The sequence below is a fragment of the Poecilia formosa genome, unplaced genomic scaffold (genome assembly GCF_000485575.1).
Source record: "Poecilia formosa unplaced genomic scaffold, Poecilia_formosa-5.1.2 Scaffold179, whole genome shotgun sequence".
NCBI classification, from domain to species: Eukaryota; Metazoa; Chordata; class Actinopteri; order Cyprinodontiformes; family Poeciliidae; genus Poecilia; species Poecilia formosa.
Genome location: NW_006800118.1, coordinates 574,418 through 595,802, shown reverse-complemented (window position 1 = coordinate 595,802; position 21,385 = coordinate 574,418). Strand labels below are relative to the sequence as shown.

Here is a 21,385-nt window from a genome sequence, read left to right as displayed (position 1 = left end):
CATTTGCAACAACACTTTGACACACACAGACACAAGCACAAGAGGCAGACTGGAAGCTTAGGAGGAATTCTCAAGCTGACATTTCTCACGTTCCTGCAGTGATTGGAAACACACTCCAGTAAAATGGCGGCAGAACATAATTTCCAGGTGAGGAGAGAAAGGCTGTAACCTCTTCCCCTCTTCCTCTAACTACTCCTGCCATGGCACAAACAATATCCTCCTTGATATTATCCACTACCACACACACACACACGCATATATAACCAACACCTGTTGTCACCTGCAGGACGTTAGTCTTTTGCTGGGTACCATCAATACACAATGGCTGCCTCTGTGGCCTAGCAGGAGCAGGTGAGTAGATAGCATCAACGTAAATGTGCTGGGGCTATGGATGCGCACAGGCACACACACGCACGCACACGCACACACGCACACACACCTGCTGAAGAAATGAGACTGCTGCAGTACACCTCCACCTGGCCAGCCTTGAGGTGACACCAAAAAAGGAAAGAGGCAATGAAAGTCTGAGGTCATTTGGAAGCCAGCAGTAGAGCATAGTTTTCTGGCCAAACCATATTTAGTTGGCTGAATGAGCAAAGGAGAAAAAATCTACAGCAAAACTGACATTTCTACAGAAGACATTTGACAGTGAAACAATCTGAATCCTATAAATAAAAAGAAAGCATGAGATACTTTTATTAGATAATCTGATAATTTTTAAATAAGGCAAAAAATCTAACAGTAATAAAGATTTCAGAGGATTTTCTAATGTCCTTACATAGAAACCCACTTACTGGGTTCACACACTGAGCCTGATCTGCTAGCTTTGTTGTTTGCTCACTGAAAGCTCAAGATTGTAGCTAATGAGTGAAGTAGCAGAGTACAACCACACACAATTTATTACACCGTCCCTTTGCATCAGGACACTTTGAAAGTGTCAAAGTGTTATGATTTATTGTTCTTGGAAATGTTCCCACATTAGTGTGGAAAGTTCGTTTTGTTTGCACAAAGCTCTTCAGAGACGAGTGTTTCAGCAACCTCAGCCAGTAGGTTCGATTCCAGCTTCTTCCTGCCCAAATTACCTACTGGTGTAAAAATGTGTGGTTGAATGGGTGAATGTAACTCTAGTATAAAGTGCTTTGAGAGGCCAAAATGATTGGAAAAATGCTGTATAAGTTTATAAAACTACAAAAAGGGCTGAATGTGGCAGAGCGGAATGCACTGTGACCTGTAGGAGTATGGTTTGTGAAGAACCTCTATTGATTTAAAGAGACCATATCTCTGTAAGAGAGGCCATAGACAGGAATTCAGACCAAAGCATTCTAGATCCACTTAATACAACCCACAACTGAATCATTTAAATGGGAAAAGGAAGGAATGAAAAGCTTGATATGTCCACTTTGACCTAACATGGAGGTACTTGGAAAGTAGGTGGAAGGCAAAGTTCATGCTGAAACCCAGATATACATGAGGAGGGAGGGATGGAAGGTAAAGATCTGTTAGCAGCTGGTTTTGGCTCCATGCTAACTGTGATACCTGTGGTTTTTCCAGAAAAGGAAAACTCATAAATATGACTTCCAAACAGGAAAAAAGCTCCATGTTGTTCTTCATCTAACACATCAGGGAACCTCAGAGCATGGAGCCTGTAAAAAGCAGCATACACTGAGAAACACTGTGTGCTGTGTGTGTGTGTGTGTGTGTGTGTGTGCGTGTGTGTGTGTGTGTGTGTGCGTGCGTGTGTGAGTGAGTAGAGGCTGTCTGAACATCTGTGACATGAGTCAGATGCTCAGGGAGCCTTATGCATATGCTGTTGAGTGCATCCTCCTCTTCTGTTCTACATTCATTTTTTACCACACTTGCCAGCAACGCTCCTCCACGCCATAATTATCCCTCAGCATGAAACTGTGCCTGGTTGGAAGAGAGAGCGCCTCACCACATCAGATGCGGTGCGATGCATTAGGCGTTTCTGATGCTTAGGTGTAAAAAATCCCATTAGAGCACACGGGACATGAGATCGATACCTTACGGGATCCAGAATGAAGGCGTGTGTATGTGTGTGTGTGAACGTCTGAGTGTGGAAGAGCTTTAACACCTCTCAGAGGTGGATTTGTGCGCGACAGCATGGAGACACTGTCAGGGAAGGTTACTGTCAGAGAGAGAAGGCAAGAGGGAGGCAGAGAGAGAGAGAGCTGGGAAGAAGGGAAGAGAAACAGGAACAGATGGAAGGCAGAGAAAGTGAAAAAGAAAGATGTATCACTCTTGATGACCCTCTATTGTGTTTGTCCCAACTAATTTCAGATGGAGTGAGAATTGTTTTTTTTATAAAATTTCAAAGTTCCAGACATGGAAACTTTGCTCTGACGACAGGTTCCAATCAACTATGTAAGAACATATTGTCAGTGGAACAGCAGCCATCTGCTGCTTCTCTCCACCGTGTAGAGGTGCTTAGATCTGAAATATCTTCACTCATATCTTCATGCTGCAAACTGGTCAGAAAGGCAGTTGGTCATTTGGATGGGCACTGATTGTCAAAGCTTTAAATATTATTTCCAATATACAACATTGGGCTGTACAAACAAAAATTCTTTTTTCATTTCAACTTGCTGGGTTTGTTTCTGCTAGACTGTAATGCATTGATACTACTGCCAGTTAAAAGAGCTCTGTTATGTTGCTCTGTTATGTTGGCTCTGATTTGTTATTTTTCTGGACATTGTTTATTTGAGGAACTGCTTTTTTGGGCAATTATTCTGTCGGCGTTTTTTTATGAAGTCAAGGTAGAATGATTTTTATTTTATTTTATTTTATTTTGAAAAGGTACGATGCACAATTGTTGCAACAAGGTGGGTTTTTTTATTTCATTTTTTAAATTTTTGTTGTTGTTTTTTTAGATTAACATCTCAAAAGCTCAGATGATACCTGAACTATGACCACAAATCCCAGAGGAGTTGAGAAGGCTTCATGGATACAGAGCAGGACCAGCGAGCTGCCAGAGAAGAAGGAAGTTTAAACCATCTCTTCCATTGATCATAATGAACTGTTTTGTTTTACTTTTATTTTATGTAATTTTTATCAGTATGTACAGCACTTTAGCGTTTTGGCAAATTTTCTTTTTTCAAATGTGCTTTATAAATAAAATTATTTGCTTCAGATTTGTAAGGTTGTCTATCACTGAGAAAAATGTGACAAATGATCACATCTGTGTCCTGTAACCACATTTCAACAACATACACCTTCCTGTTGTACTGAAATAGTACAGAATAAAATAAAAAATAAGAATAACAGCACAACATTTTTTTTTTTTTTTAAATTAGTATTTTAGCTAGAAATGCCAATCTCTAATAGCCATCAGGTTCAACTTTAAAATTCAAAAATGGAAATTCTCTGACCATAAGAAATCAGGATTTATCTCAGTTACATGTTTTGGTATCATTCTGATGTGAGGAATTGATTTTCTCAGACCTGCATGCTCACACGAGCCTGAACAGCTCAGCCTTCATACTGCTTGTGCCGATGGGAGTGTGTGTGTGAGGTCAATGTTCAATGAAAGTCATGGTGGACTCTAACAGACGGACGGATGGGCATCTTGGCAATGTGCCTACCACAAATTGAGGTCACAGTAATGAAAGGGTGGCATTAATGGAGACACCTCCCTCCTTTATTGGGACAAACTACGGCTCTGTAACAAGTGAGCGCAGGGACCGTCTGTCTATAAGGTGTTTCCTCAAACTACAATGTTCCGGCTGAAATACTAGCTATACACACTTATCTTTATTTTCATTTTTTTTATATTCTATAATATAAAAAAATGATGAACCAAATGGGACGATAAGGCCCACCAACATATCTTCTCTCACTTTCACTGAAACGAACACACACACACACGACAGTGGGTAGAATGCTGGGTGAATACATGGCAGATGCCTGACACATTGGTGTCCGTTCAGTCACTATAAAGAGCAGCTGCTCAGTCTTGACTGCCCTCTGGCTCTGTTAACACACACACACGCACGCAAACGGTCACATGGATGCACAGACACACATGCATTCTCTGTACAGCACTAATGCTGGAGGGCGTTCCATCTCTTGCAGATTAAAAGTGATCCAACACACACGCACATACACGCACACACACACACGCACGAACGCACACACATGCAAATAGAGATGAGACCAACACTAAGACCTGATCAGCATCCCTTCATAACAATCCATGTCACACCCTGATCAGGCAGACATTTCCAGCATCGATGACTACATGAGGCTAAAGCGCTCCCACTCAAATAAAATCTCTGAAAGAGAAAAGAAAAAATATTACAACAAAACGGCTGTCAGTGGCATTGTTCTTTGTGTGGTACTTTAATGATTTACTTGTGCTCAAACAGGCTAGTCAATGTCTTGCAGGTAAAATAGCTGATGGTTTTACTGGAAGCTGCCCAGTCTGAGCAGCAGGTACTGCAGGCAGCTGGTCCGCATTTAAACATGCAGCAGGAAGAGACAACAACACACTAAAACATTTTGAAAGGATTTGAATCTTCTCAGATCAAATATATGTCAATAACTCATGTCACTCTCTCTCTTTTGCTCCCTGATCGGTCCATTTGCTCTCCGACCATAAAGGATTCTCTTGGAAGTGGACAGAACCTATTTTTTTCAGCAGATCATAGTCAACAAAGAAGTTGGCTATCCAATGAAACAAACTCAGCGCCAAAGAAGCTCTGACGAGAAAGCAGCTTGAGAAATAAACATTAAACTCATCAGTTGGACGGCCCATTTACTTTCACAGCAAAGCTTTTCTTTAATTGGCCTTTCAAAATATTTCCGTCAGATCATTTTCCCTCCTTTTCCTGATCCTGATAACAGTTCAGCATCTCCTGTAGCCTAATTGCTGGTGATGACAAAAACAAAAAGGAGCACAGATGACTGACTGTTTTGTCCTGTCACCAGTCAGCAGGTCACCAAGCACACCCCGAGGTGATGGACAGGATGGATGAGGATGGGGGGGCTGGGAGCAGGGTGACAAAGGTGTCTACTGTTGGAGGAGGGGTTCCCAGGAAATGAGGGTATTTGTATTTAAGTAAGAGATCAGATGGCATGGCATCTTCTGGCCTATATGCTCACTGTTGTCAGTGTGACTGGAACAGGACAAAAATACAAGGGCCCTTTATGGGGCTGGAAGGTAATTGTGGGGTATAGGTTACTAGTGTATGTGTGCGTGTGTTTGTGTGTGTATCAGTAAAAGAAAAAACGAGATGAATACCTATGCACAGGTGCCTCATCATTTAGATGATTGCTCAGGTATGAAGGGAAGGAAAGAAGTAGGAGGCAATGATTCCAGGAAAAATGTGCAATATGGTAAGTGTGTGAGAGAGAGAGAGAGTGTGTGTGTGTGTCTGTGTGTGTGTGTGTGCGCGCGCGTGTGTGTGTGCGTTGCGAGGCTCAACAACCATCTATTCTAGTCTTTTTGTGGGACCACTAACGGTTCTACGGTTCTTTTGGCCGCTCTCTCTCTGAGAACAATAAGAGAGGGGAAAGCCCCTTCTCGCCTCAGGGTGGTGCCGTCAGTGGTAAGGAGGTGGTGGGTCACCAGGACAAGGGGGCACTTTGTTACTGATGCTAACAGGTGCAGGCATGCACACACTGATAGAAAAGAATGGCCATAGGATATGACCGCTGGTGCCGACTGCTGTTCACTGACTTCTAATTAAGTACAACTTGAAACCCACCGTGGCAGTTCACTGGCAAACCAGCGACATTAATACATTTTAATAACACTTCAAGACGTATTTTACTGAAAATACGTTGTGTTGTAAATGAAAATACAATGACTTAGCAGTACCATAAATGAAAACAATCAGCTCTTTTAGACATACATTTAGTAATATAATGTTTTTTCCACTAGATTACTGTAGAACTTAAAAACCTAAAGGTCTACAAAGTCTATCAGTAACTTCACACCATTTCTATTTAATGCAAGGGATGGCAGCAACAGGATGCTACGGAGCCCCTAAGGGGACATGGAGAGAGAAAAAAAGAAGAAATCCTGACTTACTTTCTCGAGATCCCGAGATCCCAACTTATTTTCTCGATATTCCGACTTTTTTTTTCGAGATCCCGAGAAACTAAGTCGAGATCCCAAGATCCCGACTTTTTTCTCGAGATCCCAACTTATTTTTTCGAGATCCTGACTTAGTTTCTCGAGATCCCGAGAAACTTTATCCGGATCAGGAACAGTACATAACGACATAATCACAGCGATGGAGGACACACACCCATGGGATAGATATATAGATTTTTATTTCGAGCTTGGACTTGCTTGAGTATAAACACATCAAATCAGTGCTTGACAGCAGACATGTTTTTTGTACAAGTGAGAGACATCTGAAGAGAGTTTTCAGTCCGCGGGGACTCATTTGGCACAAGTCCTATTCCGACTTGGCAGTTTTGGTTGAATTCATTAATAACCAGCTGCAGTCCTCTGGACAGCTTCACGGTTACTGATGGATGTACGTTAAATGCAGAGAGCATGGACTTTGTGTGAGAAAAGAAGATGTGGGCTTGGTGTTGAAGGAATTGGATCCCCGAGAAACTAAGTTGGGATTTTGACTTAGTTTCTCGGGATCTCGAGAAAAAAAGTCGGGATTTCTTTTCTTCTTTTTTTTCTCCATGTCTTCTTAGGGCCTCCATAGGATGCAGTTGATCAGATGTGATCTTTATCAAGTGTGACAACTTCTTGCCAATCTTCACAGGATTGGACAACCTAGCTTAGCAATCTCACTCCAAGATCAACAGTGTGACACACCAAGAGCTTCAACTCAGGCTCCATAGGCCTCAGTATGTCAAATGTTAAAGTTCATGACAAAAAGATTATAAAGAGTCTGAACAAATACACCTTGTTTCGAAGGGTTGCAAGAAGCTGATTCTCTTTAAGCAGCAGCACTGTTTAGTTACTACTCCTCAGAACAATGACAGCAAAGTTGAGATGTTTGCAGAAATTAAAGCACAGTTTATCAGTAGTTAAGCATGGAAATGGAGGGGTGGTGATCTGTGCTTGTTTTTGTAGAGGATCTAAACACCTTACAGTCATCTAGTCTGCCATGAACTCCATGGGAATCCCATCATATTGTTAATGAGAGGCGATCTGGAAAGCCTGTGCTGGGCTGAAATGGAGTCATCACCATGGCAATGATTCCGGACACAGTAAGAATGAACTTGCAATGACCAGATTTATGTAAAAAGTTGTAGAAAGGCAAATATGTGCAAATTTCAATGAAGTGAAAAAACAACAACAAAAAAAAACATTGGAAACAGGAAAGTGGATCCCACCTACTCACAATTCAGCATTGGACGACTGACCTATTTTTCTGTGGAACATCACTCCAATTATGAACAGGAAACCAAAATATTCCAGTTTTTTACAATAAGACTAAATATTGTCTTCCATAATACTGTCAGGATTCTAACATTAAGAAAATGCTGAACATGGAATTTTTTCAGTGTAACAATATATCATCACATCTGATCTGTGCGAATGGGAAGCTGATGCTGATGGCTGACACTGAGGAACACTAGCACAGTGCTGGGAAGTGAGCAGTGATGTGGGGGGGATGAAGCTAATGGCTGTTAGCTGCTGATCACACACCAATCAGCTGACTGCTTCACAGGATGTTGCTAATGGACTGACACTCACTAGACCCGTTCCTCCAGGGAGAACATACAACATGAGCATACGTGTGTCTACATATGCAGAGGACATTCACAGCATACCTGCATTAGCTTCTTAGCTTCTTCTTTACCCCATCTATTCAGTTAAACTGTCAATAAAACTGTTGTGTTTATGAAGAATTTAAAACATTTAGATTAAAAACTAGATTTATTTTGCTTAGTGAAGATTATATTTATAATATGATGAGTCAAAACCTGATGAGCAAACACACATACACCCAGCACTGAGGTCCAGTAGTCCTCTGAAGTGTCCTGAGAGTTGTGAGATAAGCTGGCTTCATCTCGTCCTGCCTGCTCTGCTCTGATGCCAGCTAACACACTATCACTGATTCATCCTCACAGATAACTCACACACACTCTCACACACACTTCCAGATGGAGCCAAACAGAGAGGAAGAAACGCAATGACAAAAAAACAAACACCAAACGTGCAAAACAACAACAACAACAACAACAACAACAAAACAATAACAAAATGGCTGACGCTACAGACAGGAAATTTCACGTTGTCAAGGCTGGGGTGTCTTCAGAGTCAAAACACAACAGCAGCAGTGTGAAGGTGGGATTTTCAATGTGCGTGCGTACACACAAACAGAGGAATAAGATTAAATACTCTTTTATTCAGTCTTGCTGTGTTATCTCCCCTTCAGGTCTGTCTCCTTTTCTTTCCATCCTTGATACGAACAGCCAGGCCATAGAATGTCCCTGTGTAGTCTAGTTTTGATTGAAGTTGCCTCTAAACATGCACAGACACACAATCACACACCCCACAGCAAGACTTAGTGGCTAGAGATGGGCATAGATAGCAGCTTTACACTGATCTGATTTATTGCGGCCAGGGGAAGGTAACACTGTGGCATCGATGATCCTCCTGCAAACTCCATAAGGAGTCAAAAAAGTCAGGACTGGAAGCTCTGCACAGCTCAGTCTGAGTGAGTGTGTGTGTCCCATGCAGACGGCATCCCGTCACCTCGGGGAAGACAGAGATAAGCGTAGTGTATGGGCTGAGATAAGATGAGAGCAGACACTGGGGAGACTGACTGACTGTAAGTGAGTCACTGTGAGGAGGACAGCAGGGTTGTAGCTTCTCACACAAACAAACCAAAGTCTGCCAGAGACTTTGAAGTCCCCAAATGTGCTTAACATACATGACAGTATGGACATGCCAGTGTATTCTGAAGCAGAGATCAGGTTCCTATTGTAGGCAGTAATATTTTAAACCAGTTGTGAAATGCCAAATAAAACACAAGTGACTTACTAAGTAACAGAACAGATCTGAATACTACATCATCACTGTGATCCGGATAGATTTGGGTTGTATTTAATTGGATCTAAATCTGACCATAAGGCTGGATGGTGAAGTATAAACTGGATTGGTATGAATCCAATTTGAACTAAATTGGATTCAATCTAACTGTATGGTGCCCTGTGTGTGTCTTGAGATGACATGAATTGTCACTAAATGAATAAACTACACACACACTGCTGTTCATAAGACATTGGATTTACCGGGGAACAGGAAATACTGATCTCCATCTAGGAGATGTAGGGTGTAATTTCTTTCAAATTTCAGTTTCTTGCCTAAATATAGACAGTTTTTTAATGTTGTTTTTTTTAACACAACTGATGTTTTCACCCATATGTAGGTCTATTTTGTTTATTTTTTGGGTTAAGGAGCAGAACCAGATATCATATCTCTGTAACTCAGAGTGTAATATTGATACAAATACATCATTCTGCTGATGTTGATACTTTTTTAATCTTTTTATTTAGAGAAATATGTACATGGCTACATGTGTAGGTTTAGAATGAGTAAATATGATTTTTTTAAAGAAAATTTTCATTTCCTTTTAAAGATGGGGTCTTAGCGTTGTCAATCAACCTTGTGTATTCACTGCTCACAGTGTACCTTTTGCTCTCTGCTATGCAATGCAAATCATACAAGCCTGAGCAAGGTCAACGGTGACAGAGGACAAACAGTTTTCCTGTAATGATAACTTGTTTCTCTGCCATTAACACTATCAGCAGCATGTACATGAGGATTATTGACAGCGCTAAGATCCTCCTCCCTGCTCTGACTGGTTACCTACAAGGTTTAATTCATTAATCTGTATGTATTTAATACATGTTAATATATTTATCTGTGAACTTTAATTTATTATACCTTTTTTAATAAACAAATTAGACAAATTAGATTGTGGTTCTTAAATTTTAGCCAAATTTTACATAATATGTTTAATTAATTAACCTACATGTATCAAATAAATATTCATATATTTATTCAATTTATTGTATCCTTTTTATATAAAGTAACATATTTTTAAAAGATAGGTTTGGTTTGGCAGTATTAAACACATTTTGTAAGGGTAAAATGTCTCTATTAATAAATAGGTTGTTGATTCTGATCAAACAGGCTCTATACTGTCCTGTACTAGTAAATTAACTTTGATGAGTTGACATGATATTAAAGTTCTAAAGAGAACCAAATAATAATGGAGTTACATTTCTCCACAGTCTCAAACACTGCAGTTAGCATCACCTAAACACACAGTGTGCTGAGGCTAAAGTTTAGCCTTTAGCCTTTAGAACATGCTCAAAGATGTTCTAAAGCTAAGAAAGAGCTGAATATGAGTGATCCACTCTTAATGGAATCCAACTAGTCAGAATGTGATTGGAAGAGCTGGAGCTGGAACAAGTATTAGTGCAAACTGCTGCTGGTATGCCACACACAGGCAGCTTCTTCAAGGGGTGAGACAAAAGAGATGTGTGGTGTGATAAGAGACGGCGCCATGGCAGAGGCAGGACACAACACAGAAGCCTCCCTTCACACAGTCTCGCACTCATTTACACACGCGCGCGCAGCGATAAGCATCACCTCCATCCCTCGGCCTACCTCTGTCACTGACTGGAGACAGAAAAACCACAGATATGATTCTCAGAGGATGAAATGAGGTACATGGAGGTGGAAGAATAACAGTAGAGCTGGGTTAGGATCTGTAAGGGCCACAGTGACAGGTGGCTGTGGCAAAAGCTCTTCTTCTCAAAAGCTGACATCTAGCATCTCCAGTGAGGCCTTAAATCTGCTGTCATCAGTCTTCTGAGAAGATTTTGATCTCAAATAAATCTGCCACAAACACTGCCAACTTTTGAAAGACAGACAGTGGCGCAGGACAAAAGAAACTATCTGACGTCCAACTATTTGTGACACACCTATTTGTGACACAGGCTCTCAGTATTTTTGACACCTGGGGGAAGAAACCAGTAGTAGCTCTGTGTCAGCATGAGGCCAAATCAGATGAGAGAAGCATCTGTGACAAGACAGCAGATAAAAGCACAGACGCCACAGGCACTCCTCTGTCGCCCTGACACGCCAGACAACGGGTCACAATGTCACGCAATAGGTGATAACTCCTTCGCCACTAAATAGTGATCACTGTGCGTACACTTGAAACATACCATACACTTTCTGAAGTTAAGCATTATATTTTGGGAGTAAAAGGCATATCTTGATCATCTTCCGATTAGACTGCATTTATGTTTTAACTCAAAGCTTCTTTTTCACATTAAAGGTAAAGACAGAATAAAAAAAAAACCCTCAATCAAAATACAAAGTAGAAATATGAGAGAAAGTGTGAGACTTTCTCACAAAAACTAATGATAAAGTAAACTAAATACAGGAACCAAAACATGGCTGATGTATGTCTGGTACCTGCTCTGTCTGCTGACACAGATTATGGCCTTCAAGTAAATTTTATTCATAACTGGCATAACAGGATATAAATAGGAAAATAGCTTAACTTGAATTCCTCACTGCGGATGATACAATCTCAAAAGAAGGTCTTGGTGTTCGCAAAATAAGAGCTGGCTCAATTCCAGTAGCATTGCAGAGGAATCATCTGGTTGACTGAAGGAAGAAGACCTTCAGAATCAGAGAGGCATTTAAACATGAAGTCAGAGGAAGTACAAAAGCTTTATGATGACACTGTATTTTCTACGGAGGCATGTTAGCTTTCATTCTGCAGCTACAGCCGGCAGGTATCTGCTCACTTTGTTTCTTCCACAATTCACAGAAGCTATGGTTGTTTTAGACTTGACTGGTTCTGGTCAAAAAGGGGTTGTTTGACAGTCTGCCTTGGGTTTGACTTGTCCAACTGATGAAGAGCTGACTTCAGTAGATACCATGGAGGCTGTGCAAATTACAACAAAGTTGCTCTGCTTTGTTGCTTTCACCTTCTACTTGTCATCACCCATATCAAACAATTGTGAGATAAGAGATAAGAGTCTGCATTCTGCTGGGAATACCTACAGAGACTTGTGTTTGCAGTTAGTAATGCTAAGTGAACTAATCGCTAATTCAAGAGGTTAACGTCAACCACTAATAATTTTGCTTTAAATGATTAAAAACCTGTTTTTCAGTAAACTGTACTGATGCTGCGGCGGCAGTGTCTCGGTTAGTATGTGTTACCCAGAAAGCAGTTGGGCACAATATCGCAACACCAACACTATGAGTCAAACAATGACTGGAGCAGCCTAACATATAAAGTACTCGGGGACCACTTCTTGATCCTTATCAAGAAGTGAACCGATAGCATCCCATATCGGTTCAATACGGGACGCTACATTTAACAGCGAAATACGGGATGGTTCCGTATTTTATGGGACGGGTGTCACGCAGCAACGGGTCTGTATAGCTATAGTGACATTTGCTGTGGAGTTGATTGACATATTTTATAATACAGATCCTTTGCATGTTGTCCAAATGTTGCCATTTAACTTTGAAAATACTTTACTAATCAATTTCCGGTATATACTGTACAAATATGTAAAACAGTGAGAAAGAAAGAAATTATGTCATGAGATTTGAGTTATTTGGGCTCCTTACATCTAAAGATTTCTAAGCCATTTCTTTTAAAGTCAGAAATTGGTCATATAAAAAGTTTTATATGACTTTTTATATATAAAAAGCTTAGGTAAATAGTAAACAGTATGATCACAATGACAAAATTTATCTTTGGAGGAGTCACAGAGAGGTTGACCTATCAAGTGCCGTGGAGCTTATTGGATGGAAATGATACTAAAGGATGAAGGATTTTCATCATCTACCTATCAGTGATTAGATAGTAAAAACGTGGATACTTGCTGGGTTTTCTAGCATGACAATGATCCTAAACAAATCAGAACAGATTTTATAATATGTAAACAGTTTAACATTAGGCTTATGGACAACTAAGACCCCATAAAGAGAATCAATGCATTCTTCCAAGCAGCTGATTTACACCAACTCTTTCGTGTGTGTGAAGATGAGAACAAGTATTGACCCAGAAACATGCCAGAAACGTGTTGATGACTACAAATTGATAAGAAAGTTTACATCTGCATGTACATATTTAGGTTTCTATTTACAATGTTGCCTCTGACAGATTCCAAAAAATTGTGTAGCATGATCAATTATTATGACACCCGTGTTGATTAAAATGTGTTACACTCTCTCATTCTTTCATCACAAACAACTCCGACAGCATCTATTGATGAGAGCGACGGGATACACAGGTGTGAAACAAAATGAAGGTGATACAGAAAGTAAGACTAGATGAAACCAACCACAGTAAACCAGGAAGGAGCAGGACCAAACTAAAAATCAAATGATGGACCCCGGATCAGAAAAGACAGGAAGCTTCCTACCTGAGCCGGCATCCATGATGTTGGTTTGTCCTCTGCGGTCGGTCAGCAGCCGAGATGAACCGGGCATGCTGACTGGCTCGGAGCGTACTGGCTGGATTCTGAACAAAAACATTCATAGCATTTACACATATGACAGTCTGACATCCAGCTGCTCAGTTTTATACAGATGTGTTTAAAGTATTATTATGTAGTTTGAGATGACAGTTTCTTCTTCAAGTTCAGGTGCTATGATGTGAAATTAAAATGCTTCTCTTGAATTATCTATTTTTTTAATCTTTGAAATTTTATTGATGTAACTCTTTGGTGTATAACTTTGATTTTTGTGTTTTTAGGATGTCAAGCACTTTGAACTTTGAACACTTTGTTGTTGAAATGAAATAAATTTGATTGATTGCTTGATGAAACAACACGTTTAACTGATTCATTTAACATATGTTAATTAATTGATTAATCAACATATGTTAATTGGTGATTAAGTTTGTCCTCATTAGAGATGTAATGCTATCCTGTGATATTAAAACATCACAATATTAGATGATGTCTGTTACCCAGTTGGTGTTAGCATACGACTTCATCTGGAGCAGAAAGGCAAGTTATTATTTTATTATTTGACACCCCAGATCATGAGATCAGTGGTGATAGATTGACTTTATTCTTGCAACTTTATTGGAGACAATTATTATCATTCAATCAGTCGGGTTTTTATAGCACATTTCAGCAACAAGGCAGTTCATAGTGCCATACATCACAAAAACACAAAAATAAAATCTCATTACAAAACAAAATATAGTCGCCAATTGAAAAACCAGAAGCAAACATTACATTTTGTTGAGTGCCATCATCAAAATCATCAATACACATCATATATGTTGGTAAATGTTCCATTTATTATCGTATAAAAGTAGCTCTTGATCTATGAACTCAGCTGAAGAATTAAATGAAGTAGTTTTTGTTGCCTTATGTTTTTTCACAGTCTGACCATTAGTTTTCTGTTACCGCTGGTCACTCACAACAATTGGGCATCCGATGCAAGAGAAACACTGACAAAGTGATTAACAAGTTTTGAATGATTTTAAGCACTGGCATATCTAACACAACTGAAGTTAGTGAATAGCAGTTTCCCTTCATCTCCACAGTAAAGGATTTTTCACTAATTGAGACTGTTTTTGATCATCTGCAGGTCAAACTGAAATACATGGAATGGTCCAACTTGTACTGATTAATTCTATATTAGACAAAGATTATTTATAACCCACTTAGAGGTTTAAGAAACCTTTATACTAGATTCAAAAATGTAAAAGAAAGAGCATTTTCATCCTGTTTTACCATTAGGACTGAGTTCAATTAAGACAAACATGAGAACTGGTCCTATCTGGACTAAAATGTTCCACACAGATTACAGAGCCCTTCTGAAACCTTCAATGTATTTGTGAAAACCAAAAGAAATAAGGAATTTTTTTTATCTTCTGCTAAAATACTGTTAAAATGGCATTGTATCCCATCGTGTTAGAAACAATATTGTGTTTCGTCTTGTGTTGTGAGCAATTTTTACCATTACACCATTACAAAATATGCTCAGTGGTTTTAATATACCGAAGACTGCGTAGATCCAGGTCATCTGTGTCAAAGTCCAAAAGTGGCTGCTGTACATCGGAGGGGCCGTGGGACTGGAGCACTGAGGATGATGAGGAGATGACTGTGGTCTGACCTGATGGGTGAATCGTCTTGAACTGGAACTGGGGGCCCATCCACAGGCGACGGTGGGGGCCAGTATGGGTCACTATCTCCACCTGTGAATATCAGAGAGGTAACATCATAATCATTACATCACATCAGACCCTTCACTGCACAGCACACTGGTCAGAGCTGCTGGGAAACTGTGGATTATCCTTTAAAAATCCCCAGTGCAACTCAGAGCAAACTCTATTAGGGCTGAAATAATTAATCAGATTTATTGTGATATATTGATTGCTTAAATAATTGTTAACTAATTTAGTAATTGAATAATCATTCATTGGAATATATAGGCTCTAAAAATACAATGTGATGAAGAACAACACACTCAGAGCATTATTTCAGCCAAAACTGTTCCAAAAGTATATACATTTTTCACTTGAGAGCAAAAAAAACCTTTGTAAATATGTTTAACCCAGACAAAATCTATCTATCTATCTATCTATCTATCTATCTGTCTGTCTGTCTGTCTGTCTGTCTGTCTGTCTGTCTGTCTGTCTGTCTAAAGTCAATCAGAAAGCCCTGAGCTTTTCACGTTGATCTTAGAAGGACTGTTTGTAGCTGCAGGTGGATCCTTTGCAACAAATGATTAACAGTTCAGTAAAGGAAGGCTGTTATTGCTTATAGACAATAATGTTTATTTACTTTATAAAAAAGAATTTAGTTTATTTGCATCATTCTAATATCATATAAATAAAATATTGTATAAAATAAATTGGTAAATAAAGTGGTTTAATGAAATATGCCAATTTTCTTTTCTGTCTTTTCCGACTATCAAAATAATAAGAGTAACTGGTTATTAAAATAACCATTAGTTGCAGCCCTAAACTCTATGTTTAATAAAGCTAAAAACTACTGCATCTATTTAATAGCACACTATCCTCTGTGCCATTTGTAATGCTTTAAAATGCTTTGTCCTAAGCATTTTAAAATGCCAAGGACACTTAGGATATAGTTTTAATACTTAAGACTATAAAACTAAAATTACGTTCAAACCCTATAAAACAAAGCAGCCAACAGAAGCTTCCAGAGGCGATCATCTTCCTGGGCTTTAGACTATTTGGGCAGTCTAATTTTGCGCTTCAATATGTTGAGAAAATACCTCATTGCCTGACACACAGTGTCCCTGAAAAACACTGCTTTTATAAAGAGAATCAAATGCATAAGTCATTCAAAGCATACATCAACCACAACATTATGATGACTTGCTGTGGTATCTGCCATCAAGCTGCACCTTTCTAACAGAACAAACATCTGCAGTAATTTAAGCTACAATTGGATTTCTTCCCCTTTAAGCACATTTTGTTTGCTTAAACAAGTGGTCTAGGTCAGTGACCTAGACCACTTGGGACCCTGTCACTGATTCACTACTGTTCTTTTCTTGGTACATCCAACAAGTGCTGCAGTTTTAGAGATGATCTTGCCCCTTTGTCTTGCCAATGCTAGCCATCTTATGTCTTAACTCTAATTCCTAGATCTGGAATTAGGACTAGGAATTCCAGAACTAGAATTCAATGAACAATGAATTCTAGTTCATGAACAATGATTCTGGATCAGAACAATGTTCACTTTCTGCCTAATATATTTCACATGACAGGTTGTCATGCTGTTAGATAAACTGTATTGTAGTAGTCATAACGTTTTGTTTAATGCTTGAGGACATTACAATAAAATAAAAGGATGCTTTGCACATTTAGACATTGTTTGGCACTCAAATCCAACACCAAAGCAATTTGGATCCATAAAATTCTTGTGTTCATGGCGAAAGCTTATAGCGTTTTCTTTAAGAGGATATTATGAATTATGAGTAACTTTATTTGTCAATTTTCACGACGTTATGGCTTATCAGTATATATTCAATTTGCTGAATATATAAGTAAATTATACTTATAATTTACTTATAAGTATAATTTATAAGTAAATTATAAATTACTTTATAATTTATAATTATAAAGTAATTATAAATTACTTTATAATTAAGTCACTCATTTCCGGTGACTGGAAATGAGTCACCGGCCTGAAACTGTGTTTTATTAAACAGAACACATTCAAACTTCAGCCGTTGTAATGTGCTGTATGTCTACCCCTCCCCACCACATTAGAACTGACAGATAATAAATAACGACCCCTGATGGACTCTGTCAGGACAGAAGGTTTTGTTGTCTACTGACAGCCAACTTAAGAGCAACTGACAATGATGGGCAGGAAAAGGCTCCACACAGCAGCCTGCTGAGGCACTCACACTGAGGGTCACAAACCTCACATTCCATTAGGGGACGGCTGATCAATCCTAAATCTCGAGGGACAGGAACACAGTTAGTTTACTCTGTTTATCCTAATTCACTGACAGTCTCAAAGCATCCACAAAAGGTTTTAACAAGTAACCCTGGAAACATGCAAGGGTAAAAAGACTTGTACCATGATATCTTCTACTGATGCATGCAGGCCTACAGCTACTCTGACAGGAAGTTGCTCAAATACAGGCTAGTGCAACGGATAGTTCTGCTCCTGGCAAACTATCATAGCAGACATAAACCAGAGTCTACGCAAGCTAAGTGGGTTGCATTTTAGCCAATCAATTATGCATGCATTGGAATTATTGATGGTGAAAATGTAGTGGGTTACCTGCCGACATGAGCGACAAGGCCTGTGAGAGTTAACCAAGCTGAAAAGACCAGGGTGAATGTGCCAGATTTCTCAGTCCTTTAGGAAAAAAATTGTGAACTGGTTGATGTATTCCTTAGGATGTTTGTAACTACTCTGAATACGATATTAGAAAGAACATCTAAACATTTAATTACAACATATTAAGGTAAAAATAGATTATGGCGAATACATACAGCTTCCTTCAAGATTTTCACTGAAATAGCTTTAAAGTTTAGTATGTAGTAGTAGTTCAAATGAAAAGTAAGGCATGTTCTTTTACATGCAGTATAAAGTTCTTCCTTTAAAATCTAAGGAAAGAACAAACTCCATATAGCTCGAATTCTTTAAGTTCCTTATCCTCAGTGGGAGAAGGAACAGATAGTGTATGTCCCTGAAAGCTAAATAAAGGACAACCATATCGTACCTGACATGTGAGAAGTGATGGAACTGTCTGCTTGTTCAACCTTTACAGAGCGTTGCTGGGTGAGGCAAAAGCTTTACCTGAGAGAGCCATTCTTCATCGTCTTGGCCACTGTGGTCTGATGCCAAGCTGTCGGATGACTCATGACGTGTGATTGGACCCGGGCTGCAGGGAGGAATCCCTGAAGAATAAGAATAAGAATAAGAATAAGAATAAGAATAAGAATAAGAGTTAGAAGAAGAAGAAGAAGAAGAAGAAGAAAAAGAAGAAGAAGGGGAGAAAATAAAACATGCATAAACAACCATGAGTTGCTGGGGGAGACGTGTTAGTACAGATAAATTATTAAATATTATCATATTCACAATAGTATTTCAATTCAATCTGGGGAGATGTACTGGGGAGGGTTGTGAAAAAATGTATGATCCAAGTGGGAGCGTGATAGAAAATAAATGAGAAAAACTGCCTTACATTAAGAGAAACAAAACATTTTGACTGATTTCTGGCAATGTGATTGTGATAATGATTCAAAGTGCAATCCAGTCATTCCAAAATGCTTTGCAGCGGGAAAAACTGTGTGGCACACTGTGCAACTTTAAACACACTTTAACAGTTTTTGTTGGACAGTTCAGGTTGTTTGTAGGTTATTGTTTAGTGATTAAGTGCAATATAATTAACTTCGAACACTTATTTACTTAGAAACTGCAGTTTGCACAGGTACAAAGTGAACATTTAACTCTATCACAGTACAGTCATATTATCAGCTCAGGCAAAGCTGTAGGAGTTCACTTGAAGTGACTATATCAGTCTTATTAACAGACTGAATGCTAAAAAAAACAGCTACGTTGGGACTGGAATCATTAGCTATGTTTCCATTCAATCACCAGGCAAATTTGGACCAAAAGCATGACTGTTGTGCCAACTGTTCTGTAGTAGTTTGTGCTGTGAAGACCTGGAGACCTGCCCAGAGCGTGTCCTGCCTCTCACCCAATAACCGCTGGAGACAGACACCAGCCCTACCATAGTGGTGGATTCAGCTGATGCATGGATGGACTATATCAAAATGTTTCAATGTTTTTTTTGGTAAATAGAAACCACCAGAATGTGTGTGATTAATTTTTTGTTGTCACATATATTTCAATGAGACTTGGGCATAATCTCATTATTACTTAATTTTCAGTTGGATTAAAAACTATTTCCTCCATCAGTGAGCTGCAGCACATTCGGTCCAAATCAAAATCAGCAGGTCAGCACAAATGAAAGAAACGGAGATCAGTTTTGACATCCAAGATGCCAGACTGTTGAAGCTCTACATCCTAATACAACCTACAAATTATCCTGCTTCTCCATCCCACTTTAAATTATTAGCAAACAAAAGCCTTTGAAATGTGAAATGATTTAATAATGTTTCATTTAGCGTTTTTGTTTGAGAAACATTTTAACATATGTAATAAAGGTCACATTTCTCTGGTCTCATTTATAGATTTATTTATAGGTTGACATATATCCAAGTGCATGCTTGTTATTTTATTGACTTTAATGAATTAATTATTTTATATTTAAATTAGAACATCAGATTTATATATGTATATATTTTTTATACATTTTATAACACTCATTGTTTACTAACACCTTAACGGAGTAGCTTGTCACCTAATAAAGTCTATTCCATTCTATTCTATTCAGAACAAGATGACACTCCAAAAACAGCTATTCTTAATTCTCATATTCAATAAAATCAATAAAAAAAGACATGGAGTAGATTTTAGATAAAAAAAGAAATATATAACAAACCATTTTTATTTACTGTACAACTATCAGGTTTAGAAGGAAAAGGCTGTCAAGCAAGTTATAAACTTACAGTGTTATTAGAGCTTGATATATAGAGCCAGTACAGACACCTAAGATTGATGGGTTTCTTAGATAAACTACCATTGAAATCACATGGCTGACTGCATGAGAGCTAATGTTTGGGCTGAGAGTCAAAGGAAAGGAAAAAGTACAATTCTTTGTTTGTTTTCATCTCCAACAGGCATATGACTGTGTGTGTAAAAAGGCAAATGTACAGTAAAGTGTGAAAAGGCGAAGCAGAGAGAGTGACAGAGAGACCCAGAGACAGATGGGACTCCTGCAGGCTTGAATAAGCAGGCATGGAGAATGAGCTCTAATGTGTGGAATCAGTCGTCTCTCCATCTCCCACCACAGGGATGGGGTTTGTTTAACACAAGAATGGCTAATAAACTTGTCAAGTCCACATCTGGAGCACAGGAGGCACCCCTGTCTATCCCCTCACACATGTGCCAGGTGGTCACACACACCCTTAATGGAGGCAGTACGGTGTTTGACACCTCTGCAGTGAATGTCACATCATCGCTGATTCACACATCAACCCAACACACTCACACATGTCCCGATGGAATTAGAAGGTCTGGCCTCATTCGCTGTGTGAATAATTGAAAAAAGAACTGTGTAGCTACTCAACAGTGAAAGTGGTGGTGCTTGATCCTTTTACAGACAAAGAAAGAGATAAAAGACTTGTCTAATGTGATGGCAAGAACAAATGCAGAAATACTATTCTAGGAAATGAAATGGGTTGACTGAAGACCTTAAAGGGGAAGTATTATATGCATTTCAGACATATATTGCCATTTTATAGCACAATCAAGTAACTATCTTCAGTTGTTATAAAAATGCTGGATATGTAACACATGAATCAAAAGAAATGTAACTTTGCAATTGAACTCTTTGAGAAATGGATCTATGTCTGATCTTTCTGACACTCCGCCTTCAGCACGTCATCACAACAACAACCCTCCATTGAGCCTTTAACAACATTTTAATCAGATGTAGATCCTATGATAAGCTCAGGGAACTCGCAGTTCCACCAGATGTTTGTTAATTTCTGCTGCCGCTAGTCTGGGGGAGCTGAATGGGTGAGGTGATGGGTGCTCTGTGCAGCGGAAGCTTGGATGGAGACTGCAGCTCTGAGGAGGAGCTTAATGGAAAAGTCAGCGCCTGGTGAAACCAAGCATATCTGCCATCAGAATGGCTACAAGGAGAGAGAAAAGGATTCCTCAAACATGCATAAAAAAATAAAAGCAACACTCCAAGTATGTTTTTGATGAGAGATTAATACTATTAATACTAACATGATGTAAAGCTCAAAAATGTTGATATATTTTC

At 39.0% G+C, this 21,385-nt stretch overlaps 1 protein-coding gene across 5 annotated transcripts in view; it reads right to left on the bottom strand.

The window, feature by feature from the left end:
* Positions 1-21,385, bottom strand: part of bcas3 (BCAS3 microtubule associated cell migration factor) — a 392,159-nt gene that overhangs the window by 254,944 nt on the left and 115,830 nt on the right. For all 5 annotated transcript variants that reach the window (XM_007565551.2, XM_016678300.1, XM_016678301.1 and 2 more), the window contains 3 exons: positions 18,286-18,386; positions 14,998-15,194; positions 13,405-13,502 (listed from right to left, as the gene is read on the bottom strand). In XM_007565551.2, coding sequence (XP_007565613.1) covers positions 13,405-13,502; positions 14,998-15,194; positions 18,286-18,386 — 396 coding nt within the window. The remainder of the gene's footprint in view (positions 1-13,404; positions 13,503-14,997; positions 15,195-18,285; positions 18,387-21,385) is intronic.